General features: G+C 25.7%; 1 protein-coding gene across 4 annotated transcripts in view; it reads left to right on the forward strand.

Moving 5' to 3' along the window:
• LOC129968884 (cell adhesion molecule DSCAML1-like) overlaps positions 1-19,810 on the forward strand; it is a 136,261-nt gene that overhangs the window by 18,071 nt on the left and 98,380 nt on the right. The window contains exons 1-4 of one of the 4 annotated variants that reach the window (XM_056083211.1): positions 6,928-7,108; positions 7,966-8,256; positions 8,885-9,004; positions 10,417-10,587. The exons of 1 other annotated variant lie outside the window; for it this stretch is intronic. In XM_056083211.1, coding sequence (XP_055939186.1) covers positions 7,042-7,108; positions 7,966-8,256; positions 8,885-9,004; positions 10,417-10,587 — 649 coding nt within the window. In that variant the 5' untranslated portion in view covers positions 6,928-7,041. Of the gene's footprint in view, positions 1-998; positions 1,170-6,927; positions 7,109-7,965; positions 8,257-8,884; positions 9,005-10,416; positions 10,588-13,488; positions 13,633-13,968; positions 14,257-15,484; positions 15,605-16,633; positions 16,793-19,810 lie in introns of those variants that run through there. 2 more of the 4 variants (XM_056083215.1, XM_056083210.1) reach the window with 2 other exon arrangements.

Below are 19,810 nucleotides of genomic sequence, written 5' to 3' on the forward strand. Positions count from 1 at the left end.
GCTTTTTATTTATCATTAAATAATTTATATTTAAAGAGGTGAATATTATTTTTTTGAAAGTAAGCTTTTAAAAACTTCTCTTAAATTTTTCTGTACAAACAGTATAACCAATCTAATACGATTAATTTGAATGAATTATCTGGAAGATTAAAAAGTGAAAGTAACAACAAAATATATTATTTAGTATTTAATATAATATCTTTGTGATTGTTAAAGGTTTAATATTTGTTGTTTCAATGTTTCAGAATTTTTATTTCCTTTATTTGTTTCCATACTGTTTGGAATTTTCTAGCATACTATACATCTCCCTTTTTCAGACAACCGGAGTGATAAAGTGTTTAAAAATTCTGGTCCTTTATCAACCTCTTATCTACATATTACAACAAAATAAAATATCCCACCTTCTTCCACGCAATCTGTTTTAGATTCTTTTACGATTTTATTATTTTTATACTTTATTATTTATTTATTATTCTTTTATTATTTAGAATGTTTTTTTTTGGGGGGGGGGGCTTTAGCTTCTTTTGTATTTAGTCCACATACGTATTAAAAATTTTTTTTAAAAAGCTAGTCCTTTAAGAGCTATTTAAATTCCATTTTTTAAAATTAAATTATGATCTTTTTATTGATGTAAAATCACTTATAGCATACGCCAAATCATCATCAAAATGCATCACATACTACAGAACAGCAGTACAATTTGTTGAATCACACTGTTATGGCATTAGGATGCTGATTATAAACAGCGATTCTCATATTTGAAGAAGTATTCCAATTTATGTACAAACGTTGCATATTAGTATAGATTTAAGATTCCATGACTCTAATGAGTATCTCTAACGACTGTAAAGTAAATATCTTCATTTTGAAGAAGCTTTAATAATAAGTAAAAGAGTAAAAACATATAAACTAAGGATTTTAAATGTTTTAAAAAATGAAACAATTCGTAATATTTTGTTCTGCTTCTAAATTTTATTATTTTTTTATATCAAATGTAGGTGAAAACATGGATTTTATCCCTCTCGCTAATTCGAATAATCCCAGTTTATTGGCAAATGGAAGTCTGCATTTTAATTCTATTGATAAAACAGACGAAGGAATGTACAAATGCAATGTTTCAAATGGTATTGGAAATCCTCTTCTGAAAACAATTATCGTTAAAGTTATAGGTATGTATGGGTATAGAATTTGCTCTACAGATTCTGTTAGATTCAACTCAATCAAGACACACTTATTTCCTACCTTACATTTATTTCATGTCACTTTTATTTTCTTGAAATAAAAGCCCATTAAAATCTGAATATGTTCTTTTTATGTCTTATTAATAATTTTCCTAGACCAGAAACAACAGGAATAATTTTGGAATGCTTTAATAAATCCTTATTAGGCACAGATATTTGAAATAGAAATCCATATCGATATGAATTAGTTAACCTCCAGCTGCTTATTCCGCGATTTCAGCGGGATGGCAATCTTTCCATTTTCTATTGCATCCCTTGTTTTTTGCAATTTAGAGTGTTTGTTTTGATGATTACAGATTTTTATTATATCATATTATTATCTTGTAATATATAGTACCAGTTCACTCTGAAATATATTTGAACTTATTTGCAAACATCGCATTTAAATATTGATTTTAAAGAATTACGCTGCCAGAGGATTAAGGGAGTAGGTTCATACGGTCATAATGCTCTGCTGAATTTGAAGTTCAATTTGATTTTTGGAAGAAGTTAATTGAAAATAAGTAAATACACATTAACATGCCATCTGTAGCCACATTTATACATGGCTGTAACATCATATGTTCGCTTGAATGTGACGGATACAAATTTGTTCAACACAATATGAATACATTTTTTCCTCAGAAAATGAAATTACACTGTAGGTAATTCCACGTTTTTGTATTGAATGAAATTTCTTGAATTTGCAATAAGAATTTTTATGTCATTTAAATAAATGAAGCAGATATGTTCATTTGTAATTATGTTGTCTTTCGGTATTCCGATTCTCAAATTTTTAGTCTTCATAAAAATTTTAAATGATGTCGTTTTTATTTGATAATTGTATTCTGAAATTGATATTTATATTTAAACTTTTAAATATTGCAGTATTATGAATTATTTCAAAGAAAAAAATTTTTTCTTTAATTTAAAGCATTAACATTATGCTTGAAAATCCTTTTTTAAAGACATTTGAAAATTTCGATTTCTTATGCAATACCGAACATCATTAGTTCGGATTATTAATATGTAAAAAAGAAACATTTGAAACAGACTTTACTGGAAAAAAATATGAAACACCTTTTATTAACTACTTTGTAATTAGCATTTCATTTTTGAAATTCCATTTTAGCTCCTTAAAAAAATCTTTTTTTCCCTTTGTGTGATTTTTTATGCAATATGACGATTATTGTTCAATTTTATTAAAAAAATATATGTTCAATTAACCGATATAATCTTATATATGAAAGTATCATTAATTCTGCTATTTAAAAATTTAATATTGGATGAAAATAGAAAAATTTATTCGATTGTTATGTTCCAAAATAATAAAAATACGAATATTCATTTGAACTCAGTCATTGATTCAACAATGGATTCATTTTTGTTGCATAAAAAATATCTTCGCTTTAAGATGAATACCTAAACGTGGACCAATAAATGCTATTCTTCTTTTTAAACCACTTTCATTTCTGCCTTCTTATTCCTCAAAAGAGCTATTTTTTTGTATGCGAATCCGATATTTTATCATGCATTTAATCTTTTGCCATGAAATGCAGTTATTTAGAAATAGCTGTTCTTAGATTAGAAGAAGATTAGAAGAAGACTGTAATAATTAGTTGCAGTATTGTTTGTTGCATATTCTTTTGCGTTATGTTTTGAATGCCATATTGTTATATAGGAACGAGATTGATAGATAACAACCTATAATTTCTATAAAAGATTATTTTACTTTCGTTTCCGTTCCATATTTATGCATCGCCTATCATGCATTTAATCTTTTGCCATGAAATGTAGTTATTTACAAATAGCTGTAAGCTGGTTCTTAAGAAGACTGTAATAATTAGTTGCAGTATTGTTTGTTGCATATTCTTTTGCGTTATGTTTTGAATGCCATATTGTTATATAGGAACGAGATTGATAGATATCCACCTATAATTTCTATAAAAGATTATTTTACTTTCGTTTCCGTTCCATATTTATGCATCGCCTATCATGCATTTAATCTTTTGCCATGAAATGTAGTTATTTACAAATAGCTGTAAGCTGGTTCTTAAGAAGAAGACTGTAATAATTAGTTGCAGTATTGTTTGTTGCATATTCTTTTGCATTATGTTTTGAATGCCATATTGTTATATATGAACGAGATTGATAGATAACCACCTATAATTTCTATAAAAGATTATTTTACTTTCGTTTCCGTTCCATATTTATGCATCGTCTATCATGCATTTAATCTTTTGCTACGAAATGTAGTTATTTACAAATAGCTGTAAGCTGGTTCTTAAGAAGAAGACTGTAATAATTAGTTGCAGTATTGTTTGTTGCATATTCTTTTGCGTTATGTTTTGAATGCCATATTGTTATATTTGAACGAGATTGATAGATAACCACCTATAATTTCTATAAAAGATTATTTTACTTTCGTTTCCGTTCCATATTTATGCATCGTCTATCATGCATTTAATCTTTTGCCACGAAATGTAGTTATTTACAAATAGCTGTAAGCTGGTTCTTAAGAAGAAGACTGTAATAATTATTTGCAGTATTGTTTGTTGCATATTCTTTTGCGTTATGTTTTGAATGCCATATTGTTATATATGAACGAGATTGATAGATATCCACCTATAATTTCTATAAAAGATTATTTTACTTTCGTTTCCGTTCCATATTTATGCATCGTCTATCATGCATTTAATCTTTTGCCACGAAATGTAGTTATTTACAAATAGCTGTAAGCTGGTTCTTTAGAAGACTGTAATAATTAGTTGCAGTATTGTTTGTTGCATATTCTTTTGCATTATGTTTTGAATGCCATATTGTTATATATGAACGAGATTGATAGATAACCACCTATAATTTCTATAAAAGATTATTTTACTTTCGTTTCCGTTCCATATTTATGCATCGTCTATCATGCATTTAATCTTTTGCTACGAAATGTAGTTATTTACAAATAGCTGTAAGCTGGTTCTTAAGAAGAAGACTGTAATAATTAGTTGCAGTATTGTTTGTTGCATATTCTTTTGCGTTATGTTTTGAATGCCATATTGTTATATATGAACGAGATTGATAGATAACAACCTATAATTTCTATAAAAGATTATTTTACTTTCGTTTCCGTTCCATATTTATGCATCGTCTATCATGCATTTAATCTTTTGCCACGAAATGTAGTTATTTACAAATAGCTGTAAGCTGGTTCTTAAGAAGAAGACTGTAATAATTAGTTGCAGTATTGTTTGTTGCATATTCTTTTGCGTTATGTTTTGAATGCCATATTGTTATATATGAACGAGATTGATAGATATCCACCTATAATTTCTATAAAAGATTATTTTACTTTCGTTTCCGTTTCATATTTATGCATCGTCTATCATGCATTTAATCTTTTGCCACGAAATGTAGTTATTTACAAATAGCTGTAAGCTGGTTCTTAAGAAGAAGACTGTAATAATTATTTGCAGTATTGTTTGTTGCATATTCTTTTGCGTTATGTTTTGAATGCCATATTGTTATATATGAACGAGATTGATAGATATCCACCTATAATTTCTATAAAAGATTATTTTACTTTCGTTTCCGTTCCATATTTATGCATCGTCTATCATGCATTTAATCTTTTGCCACGAAATGTAGTTATTTACAAATAGCTGTAAGCTGGTTCTTAAGAAGAAGACTGTAATAATTATTTGCAGTATTGTTTGTTGCATATTCTTTTGCGTTATGTTTTGAATGCCATATTGTTATATATGAACGAGATTGATAGATATCCACCTATAATTTCTATAAAAGATTATTTTACTTTCGTTTCCGTTCCATATTTAAGCATCGTCTATCATGTATTTAATCTTTTGCCACGAAATGTAGTTATTTACAAATAGCTGTAAGCTGGTTCTTTAGAAGACTGTAATAATTAGTTGCAGTATTGTTTGTTGCATATTCTTTTGCGTTATGTTTTGAATGCCATATTGTTATATATGAACGAGATTGATAGATATCCACCTATAATTTCTATAAAAGATTATTTTACTTTCGTTTCCGTTCCATATTTATTCATCGTCTATGTTGTGTAGAATATTGTAGATATTTTGATCATTTTACTCAAAATAATGTCTATATCATCAATATATTTTGAATATCGTCTAAGATAATTGTAATTATGTTAAAATTGCAATGACTCATTACTGTTATAACAATACTGACGGACGCGCTGAAGCTCAATCGCGGCGATGTCTGTAAAACAGAGAAATATGTTTTTCATTCTTGTTATTTGTGATTCATAAAACTGTGAACAAAAATATGTATTCACAATAATTTTCTAATAGTTTTTACTATGATTATCCTTAATATGCAGATTTTCACCATTCACATTAGTGCGACAATGAATCCGAGTTTATTTTTTGAAAAAGGAAGGTTGTTGTTTATTATTCCTTATTATTTCTTAATCCTATCAATTGCCTCCTGAAAATAAATATTATTATTTTATTTCCAAGAATGTCGTCTGTTAATTATATTAAGAAAACTTCAATAGTATAACAAAATTAAAGAATATTAGTAAGATGTATGTTTCAATGCTTATCCTCTTTTTAAAAATCGATCAAGGCGATGTTATTTCGCTTTCGACCTTTGTTATATATTTATATAATGAATATGTATTATAATCATCAATATATTTGATCTGGGTATTTCAATGTACCTACATGATTTTTCTTTTTTGAAGCACAAAAAATAGTTTTTGGTGTAATTTTCCGATTTCCCCGTGTGAGTGAACTCAAATGTTCAAGCAATTCTTTAGATTTATGACATTTTCAATGTATTTTATAAATTCAAGCACTACATCTATATCAAATTTAGGACAAATTCCATCAAATGAAAGAGATAATTTTCCATAACACACATTCTGATTTCTTAGTTATGAAACTACATTTAAAAAGTCGTATTGAAAATAATTTATTTGCCATTCTCATTCATTTTGACTTTGGGTGTAAATAGTTTATGCCCTTTTAATTGTTATATTTTTTCTAACTTGCTCATTAATACAAATAAGTCAAAGGAAAATATAAAGGTTAGAATGAAAAATGTTTTTAAAATAATGGTTATTGTAGAAAAACGAGGCAACAGTCAATTTTTGATGCATACTGCTTTCCGAAATTATTAGTGATGACAACATAATAATGAAGTAATTTTGGATGTTTTAAATATTCTTTACGGGTACAATGTCAAAGTTTACTTATATATCACCTACGCAATATTACTTTTAATTATGGGTCAAAAATGGCAACAAATGGAAATAAATGAGAATGTAATGGAAAAACTTCTCTATTAAAATTCGAACTTTTACCTGCGATACATTATTAAAATCTTATACTATCTTAATGCATATCAGTTTGATATAACTTCATGCAGTGTCAGTAAAATGAGTAAATATGCTATTTAAATATATTTAAAATAAATTTTCGTATCTCTTTCAACGCTTTTGAAGCTCACAATGTTATTAAAACTCAGGCTGTTTCACATGGGTTTTAAAAGGAAGAAAGTAGATGCGATTTCAAGATTTGTTGATTCATGAATTTTAGTTCATAAAGTTGAAGAATGAGGGCGCTACTATTCGCTTTCAAGTCTCTCTCGCTAACTTCAATTTACTCCAGCAAAGAACGCCATTATACTTCTAGTGTTTGGAACTGTGTGATGCAGCCTTTTCAATTTTTAAATTTGATGTGTCGTATTTTATCATAGAATTTTACTTTAATGAAAGTTTTTTCCACTTGTACCAAAAACTAAAATACTTCTGAAGAGATTCGTAGAACTGAAAATCAAGATGCACCTGGTTAAGAAGATCAGTTTACTGAGAATATCTACTCTTTTTTCACTACAGTTGATAATAGGTAAGTTTTTCAAACATTACGTTTATTAGATATTGACAAAACTTGTAATACACTTTTATATGTCTTCACGTTTATTAAAAGCATTCTTATTTCAGTCAGAAACATTCAGCGTCATATTTTTATCACACACTATATGAAATATGTTCTAGATTAAAACTTGAACTAATTTCCTTTTTTTATGAAAATTCTGAAGTCAGTTTACAAGATGCTTGTGTCACGCTTTTGAAAAATGAAAGGTTTTGATCTTTCATACATTCTGTAAACAATAAGATACTGTTTGAAAGAACAACAATTTCTGCTAAGTAATTTGTATATTCAAATAAGAAATAAAAATATGATAAGTGTATTGAAATTAAAAATTAAGACAATATATTGTAATTTATTCAATCAATAAAAATAGAATCAATCGTTTGTTTTGTAATTAACTTTTGAATAAATTTCTTATCATTTGCTTATCTTGCTTTCAAAGTTTATTGCTTAGATTTAAATATGCCGTTTATTAGTATGTAATGAATCAAAATATGTACTTCATAGTTTGTCTTAAATTTATTTTTCATTTTGAAAGTAAAATTACAAACATAATAAATAGCTAATATTTTATTGGAGATTGATATGAACTTTCAATCGAGAATTCATATATGTCTATCACACATAAGTAAAAAAAAAATTGGAAATTAAAAATTCCTCAATTATCTAACTAGATTTTCTAATTTATAATTCATTAGATATTACTTAAAATAACATATTGTATATATATATATATATATATATAACATATAACATATTGTATATATATAACATATAATATAATATATAACATATTGTATATATATATTTGCATGAATCTTTTTTTGCAGTTTTGGGTGAAAATTCATTGCAAATACAGCCGTTTTTTTTCCCAACAAATTCAGTCATTGGAAAACGTGCCAGCGTCACCTGCACACCAACTGTTGGTGAGAAAATGACATTCAGGTGGTTTAAAAACGGTAAAGAACTATCAAAAGGAATGAACATCGACATTCGATCATTTCCTGATCTTTCAGCATTAGTAATTGATCCGTTAAGTGAAGATGACACTGGTAATTACACATGTATGGCAAATGCTAGAGGCTTAACTGCAAGCTATACTACTGCATTAGAAGTATTAAGTAAGTATAAGCAAATTAATTCCTTTAATAAATCCATTCACATATATTTTTGAAACATTGATTTTTATTGAGTAAATATGTGCTATTATTCATAAACAAGATGTTAGGAAACTTATGTTATTTTTTTCAACTGTTAACTATTAGTTATTTATTTCAAAATTATAAAAATATGACATTTGCTTCAATTTAAAAAGTGGATCTGTCATTAAAATATGAAACTGAAAAAAAAAATCTAAAAAAAATATTAAACAGATATATTATTAGATTATAATAAAATTTTTCAATACAAGAAGATATTAAACAGGCATATTATGAGATTATAATAAAAATTTTCGATCTTAAGAAATATTTTACCGGTACATACAGTTACAGACATATAGATTACAATAATTGCAGATTATAATAATGAATATACGAATTAAAGGCATCCATTTTATCACTACAATGAAAGGGTTAAAATCTAAAATGGCATCTTCAGATAGAAATAAATAAAAAAAAATCTCTAATTGTTTATTAAACACTGAGAATAACATTTTACTTTAAAAATTCTAGTGGCATTTTTTTCTCTAAAATTCCATATTGTGTATTGGTCTATGTCTCGAAATTTCCCAATTTTTTTTTTTTTTAGTTCCGCCATCTTGGATTCATATCCCAAATGATATAGATGCTCTCAGTGGTGATTCTATCATCTTGAATTGCCTTGGATCGGGGACACCAAAACCAACAATTTCATGGTCAAAAACACAAGGTGATGATAACTTCTGAAATTCTTAAAGCGCTGTTAAAGAAATATCAAACTTGAAAAAAGAATACATTATTATTTTTACTTGGATTGTATTCTAAATTTGCTTAAAATATTTCTGCATATGAACAATAAGACAAATAACTAGTATTATTCGACGATGAATTGTTTATTATCAATAAAGAAATAATATTAAAAAAAACAAATAAATTATTATAAAACACAAGTAATTATTAAATTACAAAACAGTTATAATTAAATAAATTATCTTATTTTCATTAAATATTATTTCATTCATTTCAATTCATTTTATAGTTTTCAATATAAAAATATATTTTACGAAGGAAATCATTATATTATCTTTTTAATATTGATTCCAGGAAAAATAAGTCAGTTTAAAGAAGATTAAGAAGGAAAAATATATTCAAATTTAGCAGCAGGATATGTTTGGATTTTATAACCGATATAAAGTGTGAAAATGATTTAAAATGAATACTGGAACATTCAAAAGACAAAATTTGAAAAGACTAAGTATCTTAGCTTCCAGATTACTTGATTAATATTAATAAATATTAATAAAATAATCTTAAATATTAATCAAGTAAACCCATAAGTTGGATTTGACTAATTCTCTTAAAATGAGAACTTAACTGAATGACTAATTCTCTTAAAATAAGACGCACTATATTGCACGCAACTGCCTATTAGCATTTTAATACAATTTTGGAGTATGTATTTATAAAAGCAATCTTTTATTCTAAATGAAATATTCTCGAGGATTTAATAAATAACAGTAATAAAAATATGAAAACTAAGTGTTACGAATTTTTTGAATATACATCATTATTGAATGTTCATACGTAGTCACAAAGTCTGAAGATGTACGCAGGCACATGTAAATGTTTTTTCAAAAACTTTTAATAAAAAGCCCTCCTTCTTGTACATCATAGGATCCTTGTTAGTAATGTTATTTATGTTTTCCATGTTAACATACTTATCAGAAATTCCGTATTATCTTTCATAGATAGAAGCATGTAATCATTCAAAAGCTTAAATTCCTTATTAGATTTTTCAATTCGTATTTATTAAAAGTGATTTAATGTCACTTGTTGAACTTTTCAATCTTATTTTGTAAATTAATTAAATTAAACTTGCCAACTGGAATGTTTATCATAAGGAAATAATATATCTGACTCGGAGAGGATGTACTGTAGAATTTCAAACCTGTGGGTTATAGTAGTAACAAAATAGCTAAGACTTTATGATTCACCTTCATAGAAACTTTGAAACGACATTTTATTATAAAAATTTTTTTTCTAATATATTGTATTTAAAAAAAACTTATTTTGCAACTAAAACATTTTTTGACGTTCTTTTGTATGCTCTAATTCTAATTTAATCAAGCCGTTTTTTTTCAGGGGAAAATGGTGAATTTTTACCTTTGTCAAATTCTGCGCAGTCTAGTATTTCTTCAAATGGAAGTGTGTATATTGCCTCTATAAATAAAGAAGATGAAGGAATGTACAAATGCAATGTATCTAACGGAATAGGCGCATTTCTCACTAAAATTATCGTTGTGCGAGTTATAGGTATGTACATTCAGCAGAATTAGACAATATAACAAAATCTTGAAGAGCCAATGAACGTATCAAATAAGCTAAAACTCATTAATATGTTTTAAACATTTTCTTTCATGAGTACATTTTTCTTAAATTCTTCATTTCTATACTTCGAATGTTTCAAAGCAATTTTATATTTGAAAAATACATCTTTGTGAATTTTTAATTAGTATTTTGTAAAATTAAACTGATTATTCCACGTATTTTGTTTTACGTTTTGAAGAGTTGCTCGTATAAAAAATTCTACGTTTGAAAAAGATGTTAACAATTTCATGTTAAAGGTAAAACAATGGTCATAAATACTTACGTTACACTGTTTGATACAACTTTTAAATAAATTCATATTCATCGAAGAAGTGCCTTATTAAAACACACAGGGAAGCTGTATACTTTATGACTATCCATAACTTTCTCATAAAGTTCATAATATTGATGGTTAACCTTGAATTCAAAGCATAATAAATACAATGGCAATGAATTTTTTTTACGTCGATGATGAAATAAAGTGGTTCGTAATGGCGAATGCAATTTTGTTGTACCTTACTTTATAACATTCAATTATTCATTTTATTACAAATCTTTAAATGGTTATAATGTTTTATAGATCTTATAATTTAATATTTGATACGTTAATTTACGCTTTAATATAGTTAATGCACCTTGTAGCAGAATTTTATTCCAAAATATCCATAATTCCTTAGCTTCTGATACAGTCCAAATTCAGGAAAGCTTCTCCTTAAATTATTTTTCTTGTAAATGGGTATTCAGTATCTCCCATTTTATGATAAACTTCTTTTTTCAATCCTTGAATTCTCTTTTTAAATGTTCTGTAACTTCTACAATAAACTGCATTGTTGTTGTGTCGATAAAATACAAAATTTATTTTATATGTCTAAGAAATTCATTTTACAAAAGTTATTGATGAAATAATTGATTTATGAAGATGAATTTATTATTCTTAAAATACAGCAAAATGACTACTTCGTATTCTGAAGATACACGTAAAAATATGTAAATAAATAGATTCAGATATTGTTTATTCAGCTTTTTTATTGACAAAAGTGAGGAGTATTGAAAATATAATTATGTCTAATATATTGCTGTTTTAAAGTTCCATAAATAATGTTAACCATATATGCAAATATTTAACATATATCATAGCTTGAAAATGTATTTTATATTTCTGGTATGGCTGTTTTTTACAAGAACCTTATATTTCGTTTGAACTTATCTTCACTATAAGAAAAAAGTTATGAATGATAAGAATGTTAATAGATTATAGAGAGAGCGGTCATTTTTCGTGCTTCGATGTGAAATGTGATTTTAAATACACTTCACTTATTATAAGGTAATTCTCATTGATAAATTAGAATGTTCGTAACTTGATAAAAATCAAGTTATTACAATATATACTCTTATCAATTTTATACTTTCCTCTTAAGTTTATACTGTTCCAGGGAAATTTGGAAAATGCTTATGAGCCAATCATTGTAATTAACTAAAGTTTTAAAAAAATATATATCATCTGTTTTTCTTAGTCAATTCTTCACGTGTATTCACAGTGGTATTCTTTACGATGTTTTGTTTTGTCATTACGTTTTGGGTAATATTATCTGATTGAAAATATATACGATTGAACTGTTGGACTGATTGGACTCTAAGACCGATTGAAAATCTATATAACTGAAAAATTTTATTCTTCGATTTCCATTTTTTAAAGTTTTTTGTTCTCCTTCAATAACTCATTTTATAGGAAAATGGTTCACTAGTAGAGATGTCCAATGAAATTGAATAATAATTTTAAATTGTGTCAAGAATCGGGTATTTTCACTCAAAACAAATAAAAGGAAGTATGCAAGTCTGCTGATGATATTTATTTTCAATTAAATGATATTAACACACATAAAGTCTACATTTTTTCACGAAGAAAAAAATTCATGATGTTTCTCAACTTGCTCCGAGCTGGAAAGTAAATGTTTCATTCGACTTTTTTTGTTTTTCTTTCTTGGAAATATCTACTTTAACAATAAGTTGTTTAAATGCTCATCATCATCCAAAATACACTGCTTTCTATTTTCAAATTGAAACTTACTTTAAAAATTTAATGGATTGTTTCAGTATTTAAAATATTAAGATTCTGAATTTCCAAAGCGTCACTGTGAGGTATGATGGAGATACTTATATTGGAACGCAATGCAATTCAAATTACTGGTTACAAATCTGATGATTAAAATTAATGTTTTTTTATTTTTAAAAAATATATATATGTGATTCAAGAACTTTGATTTATACTAAACAGTTTCAAAAAAAAACTTGCTAAATTATGATCATTGATTTCTTTTACTAGAGGCATAATTATGTTTAATATTCACATTACTGATTTATTATCACTATTTTCTTGACCGATATTATTCTTGCCTTTCTTGTGTATTTCTTGAATTCTTCTCAGATTGATATATTATGTAAGTTATTTTTATTCTATTACGTGCATGATAATTTTAACAATCCGTTTTTTTAATCTGAATTCTACAAAATGAATGCCATTTTGTATTAATAAATTTATGAAATTTTATTCGATTAATTTAAAACTGAAAACCAAGAAAGTAATTCATATTATTATATTGTATATTAATTGTTTTGTTTGAACATATTAACTGTTAAAAGTTTTTAAAACTATGTGTGTTTTAATAATTTCGATATACTTTACTTTCTAGTTTTAGTTCAATATTTCACATACTGATGGCGCTGATGTGCATTTTCATCATAAGAAATAAAACATGTAAACGGTTCAACGCCATTATACGCTTTCCTACTGTAAAACACAGTAGTGCTGTTGGTTTGTTTTCTGAAAATTCTTTGTACATTCGTTGATCATCTACTATACAGTAGCGCTTTCTATTTGGATCATTTGAACGAAAATTTCGCTCTAACGCAACTTTCAAATTAGAAAAATGGATAAATGGCAGCTCTTCTACTACATCATCTTTATCTTGATGCTGCGTATTCGAAACACAAGTAAGTGCTCCTTTCAAACTTTATAAATTTCTTTCTAAAAATATTTGAACAATAGTATTTGCAATAACTATAAACTAATTTTTTTTATGAAATATGATTTAATGCTTAGTGAAATATAATAAACCAAATGTACTATTCAGTATGAAATATTTTTACTTAAAGAATTTATTTTTAATACTACAACTTTTTAATGCTTTCTCAGAATTTATAATCGTTTAATTGAATTTAATAATTATTAGATACTCTCAGACTAAACTGGTATTTATATGATAAATTAAAATTACACAATAATGCATTTTAAGTGCACATTTAGAAAGATGAATTCTTGATTTTCAGGTGGTAATTTCATAAAGATTCAGCCCTTTTCTTTTCCGTCTGATTCTGCTATCGGTAAACGAGTAAGTGTGACTTGTACACCTTTGACTGGTGAGAAAATGGAATTCAAATGGCTACAGAATGGAAAGGAAATAAGAAATGGAAAGCCAAATATACATATAGCTTCACTTCCATTGATCTCTAGTCTTATAATAGATCCTTTGCAACCTGATGATACCGGGAATTATACTTGTGTTGTATCTTCCAGAGGAATGTCAGGAAGCTATACAACATCTTTAGAAGTTATGAGTAAGCTAACTGATTTGTGAATCTCATTTATAATTCATTTAAAATTTTAAGATTCGTTTGTGTATCAATGAATATTATTTAAAGAAAATTAAAGCATACATAATACAATATTTTTGTGTTACATGCAATATTTTAATTGTAAACCTATACATAAACTTATTAAATATCTGTTAAATGCATGTGATTTCATTTACTTTGAAGTATTTGTTCGCTTATTCAGACTATAAAATTGCAAATTACTTAATAAGATTTAGGATGCACTTTTAAAACAAAAATTATAAATTGTTATGTCTTAAATAGTCTGTAATCTAAATTGTTATTAAAGCATATTTTTGACACAAAATATAAAATTTGTATTATATTTCGAACTAAAAATATTTTATTCAGAATAGGAAGAATTTAAAACATTTATCTTAAATAATATTTAAATTATAAGCAAATATTTGAATAAATATTAAGTCTTAGAAACCTTTGATTTAATTATATTAGTTATATAAGAGTAAATTACATCTTTTTTAAATGAACTTCTGTACAGAAAAATTAAGACTATATGCTTAATAGGCATAATAATTTTAGTTATATGCAAAATATGTGTTATATGTTACTTAAATTATATTGGGATAAGTAAAACAAAACATTCGAGAGATTTTGTTATTAATTTTAGTTTTCTTAGTTTGAAGTTAATCTATTCAAAATTGATGCAAACGATGCTATTACCTCTGAGATGCATTGCAATGAAATTTTTTTAAATTAAATTTTAAATTATTCTATTTTCTAGTGTTTTTAACTAATAAAACCTCACTAATCTTTGCTGTGTGATGTATTTAATCCAAACGATGCAATTTCGATATAGCAATAACTTGAAATTAATTGAATATATTTTTAACTTTATTTATCAAGTTGTTATAAACTTATCTTAGAATATCTATGCTATTAACAAAATACAAAAAAGATAAATGTTTCAATGATAATTACATTTTGTTAGCAGTTATTCAACAAAATTTTTTAAATGCAATAAACTAAAACTTACATGTTTTATGTAAGGCTATAAAAGAAGACTTGATAAATTTATTGAAAAGAATTTAGTAGAATTTTAATTTACCTCTTCTTTTTAGTGTTTAAATGTCATATATCGTAGTGAAAAATATATTTCGCCATAAAGTCAAATATTCACCATCGAGAAATTTAATTAATTGAAAATTGATACCTAAATACCATTTATTTTTAGTTCCACCTTCTTGGAGTATTGTACCATCTGATACAGATGCTAGTAGTGGAGATTCTCTTTCACTACCCTGCAAAGGAACTGGACGCCCAGATCCATTTATCAGCTGGTCCAAAATTCAGGGTATCTACTTCTAAATTTTAAACTATAGTTTTATTTTTAAAAACGAGTATTCTATTAAAGAAACATGTGTCATATTATTTCACCATATAATTGCGCAGTTTCTAAAAAATGTTAGTATAATAATACGAAAGTCTAGCTTTTATATTTGTCATAAGCAATTTAAGCGGTATCTAACAAAAAAATTCGTAATAATTTTGTAAACTCATAAATATATTTATCAAAAACTTTTTGATAAGATATTTGCCTAGCTTTTCGATCAGTCATAAACAATTTAAGCGGTATGTAACCAAAAATTCATAAATTTATCAACTTATAAATATATTTAGCAGAAAGTTTTACAAAAGTATTTTACTGATTTAATCATAAATCCTTTTTGTTATGTTAAAAGAAATTTTTTTCGATTGTATTTAAATTAAAAATTATTTTACAAAACTAAAAGTTCCTTTTTTCAACGAAATCTACAGAGGAAAATTTCAATCTCATCACTTAAATTAGTGAAAGTGAAACTAATCTAAAAAACGCTAAAATTACTTTTAAAAAAATAAAGAGTAATGATTTTTTTTATCAAAATTTGATTTGGATTTTTTTAGAGTACTTTTTTTGACCAACATTTTTAATTTTCCATATACTAAACTTTTAAATATAAGTTTATAAACGATTCGCCATCAATTATATATCAAATTGTTAATAATATTCCAAAATATGATTTTTATAATCATAAGTTTTAGAAACTAAACATACCAGATATAAAATATCTACTATTTTTAATATTATTATGTTGTTTGATTGGTCAAATAAAGGCTATTCCAATACTAAGTAGTCAAGCACAAGAGGTGTAAAATATATGAACTTGCTTTTTTGCAAACATAGTTTAATGGCTGAAAAAATACATTTACAGGAAATCGGGGGAAAAGCAACACCTAGAACATAAAAATTCAAAACGCTTGATTTTATCGTAATTATGTTGTGAGAAAATTATTATAAGTTCCAAATATTTATTATTTGACTTTGATGTTTTTCTTTTTTTAGGCGAAAATATTGCTTCTTTATCTACAGCCAATCAGGTATTTCCAAATGGAACTCTTCATATTGAAAGTATTGCTAAAGAGGACGAAGGAATGTATCAGTGTAATGTATCCAACGGAGTAGGAAAGTCTTTAATTAAAACTGTATTGATAAAAGTGATAGGTATGTAAATATGGTTATTTAATATTTGATTAATAAAATAAAATTCTTTTTAATTCAAGTGAGTGGATACAATCAAAAGTGATGATTATGTTGATAATAAGTACAAAAATTAGTAACAATACATTTAAAATTATGCCAATTTTCGTGGCTGCCGTATATCGCAAGTTATACAACTCAATAGCGTGTGTTGTGTGCAGTTCAACTCATTTTTTTATTGCATATGTATTGTATGTAATATTTTATACATTTTTAATATATATAGCATAATGTATTATACATTTTTTCATCCCATGGGGAGAAATTCATGTTTCTCTTTATAACTTTTTATTACTCGACAACAAACTCTCTGAATAAAAATCATAAAAGGGTTCTTTTTGTGTGACACCACATTCCGACGAAAACAACAAAAAATAATAATTTTTCAAAAACAAAGGCGCATTTCTAATAACAGAATTTTCGTTGATTTTCTCAATGTGTGTCGTTGCATTTTTCATCATCAGCACTTCTTTGAATTAAGTAATTATGTTTATATGAATAAGACTTCGTAAAAAATGAATAGCCTAATATAACTTTAAAAGCTGATCTATTACATATGAACTGATGAATTGAGAGAGAAGTTTAAGAATTTGGGAAACATTTTCATATAGCTATTTACTAAATATTTTATTAAAATAAAAATATTCATTAAAAAATTTTATTTTCAGAGCCCGGAGATATACGCCAAATAATTGAATTTGAAATTCTTAAATATATAATAACATTATAACGTGTTTCTATTAATTTGTATTTTTTAAATATATATTAATAATGTTAAAAAATGTATCGGTGCATATAATATTATTTATCATGTTATCAATATGTTACTTTTATCAGTATGTATTACATATATTTATTTTATTTTTTCGTCGAAACTTTTAGAACATTTTGGGTGATTTGATTCTTTAAAAATGCATTATATTTACATCGAAGTATTCGCTATTTTACACACATTATATAAATATATTGTTATGGTGAAGTTTTCTTACCCTTTTCTAAAACAATACCAAAAAAACACTGATTAAATATTAATTTGAAACTTGTATATTGTTTAGCAACTGAGTGATACAAATAGTAAAAGGTTTGTTTTATAATTTTTTTCCATTGTATTCTCCCTGAATTTATTTACAAGACAATGTACAAGACGCGTTTTATAAATATTAAATGTGTACTTGGAGGCAAAGCATATCAGAAATCCCAACTATGCTTTATTTAAGATTTACGAAAGATATATAATTTGTTATTTTATCTTATTTATGTCCATCTGAATTTCTATTGAAGGATTTGAAGAAGTATCGAAAACATCTTTATTATTAAAGATAATTCTGGAATAAGGAATGACAAGGAATGCTTTTTTCAGAATTGCGTGTTTGAAAAATTTCTTTAACAAAACTTTGTATTTATATATATTATTATTGGCTTTGATTATTTTACTATATCCATTTCTTTATACATTTGATTTACAAAACTGGAAATCCAATAGAATTTCAAAACGCTGCTTTAATCAATTGCAAGACATGGCTGTTTTAGATCAACACCATTGTTTTAAATGGGGTTTGTGTTTTTCCAAATCATAGTTTTTTTAAAAACTAAAATGGTACCTCAGAAATATTTGAAAATATTCGTTTAAATTGAAATATTAAATTTTTGATGATGAAACTCGCTTATGCCCGTAAGATTATCACGACTTACTTTTTAATCAGAAATTTTGATTTTTGATTATTATTGCGTCCAATTATTTCTTGGACATGTTAAATGCTTAACTGCAATTGTGAGATTGAGAATTGTACTAGTACTAAATATTCAATCTGTTGTGCCATAAGGAATAAGAAAATTTTATTATCATTTTCATGCCATAATTTATATTTGTTATACTTTTTAGCCTATTTTGTAGTTTTTTTACCTATTATCTTATATGAATGCAAGACGTATGACCTAACGATAAACCATACGGCTGCGTTTTTCGTGTTAATTAATATGTTGTACAAAATGTAATAGCACTTATTGCTACTTTATAAAGTTTTGTATTTTTATTCCATGTTAAAAATATCTATTGTTGTTTCAAAAGATATTTAAATTCCATTATTCCGTGTTGAAATTTTTATTTTACTCATTTCCTTTGTCTAGTTCTAATTTAATTTGTTTTATATCATTAATCAAGATTTTTTTTGTATCATCAATTCTAATTTACTAATTCTCTTATACGATTCACAGTTATGGTATTTCATAGTTCCTCTAAGCATTAATATAAACAACTCTATTTGAGAGTTCGGTACAAATCATTCTTTACGTCCATCGATTAAAATTTAGTAATCTTGTGTATTTAGATCTTTGATTTGGTTTATATGCTGATGATTTCTTATTAAAAAATTCTGCTTTTAATATTCTTATTAATGCAGATTAGATTCACACTTTTAACATGTATTAGGAATATAGCTTTAATTATGTCTTAAAGTAATTAATTCACATTAAAAAAATTTATGCATAAGCATTAAAAAATTTATGCATAATTTTTCTTGCTTTTGATTTATGAAAATGGGATTCGTTTTATATTTACATAATATATTTTATCTTTCTGGATTGTATCAGAATATTCGATAATGGAATATTCTGACATCTTTATGCCATGGAAGAAACGACTTTATATTTCTTTATGATGTGGAAATTAATTATTTTGAAATAATTGTATTTAATTATATAAATTTATTTTTAGTGTTGCTATATATTTAACACGTTTAATCGAAAATATTGATTTATAAAATCAATAAATTTCTATTACATTTCTTCGTGAAATACAATAACATCGGCTTTTATTTTTTAATGATTTAAAGGCTATCTTTTATGAATAAAGAAATTCAATTTTTTTCTCTAACAGAATTTTAGTTATTCAGATTAAACACTGAGGGTGCTACTAGGCCTTCCACAGTTTTGTTAGAAGACTACAGCTAACGCCATTCTGAGTTACTTCTGTTTAAGCCTGAA

Source organism: Argiope bruennichi, chromosome 5 (assembly GCF_947563725.1).
Source record: "Argiope bruennichi chromosome 5, qqArgBrue1.1, whole genome shotgun sequence".
Lineage (NCBI taxonomy): Eukaryota > Metazoa > Arthropoda > Arachnida > Araneae > Araneidae > Argiope > Argiope bruennichi.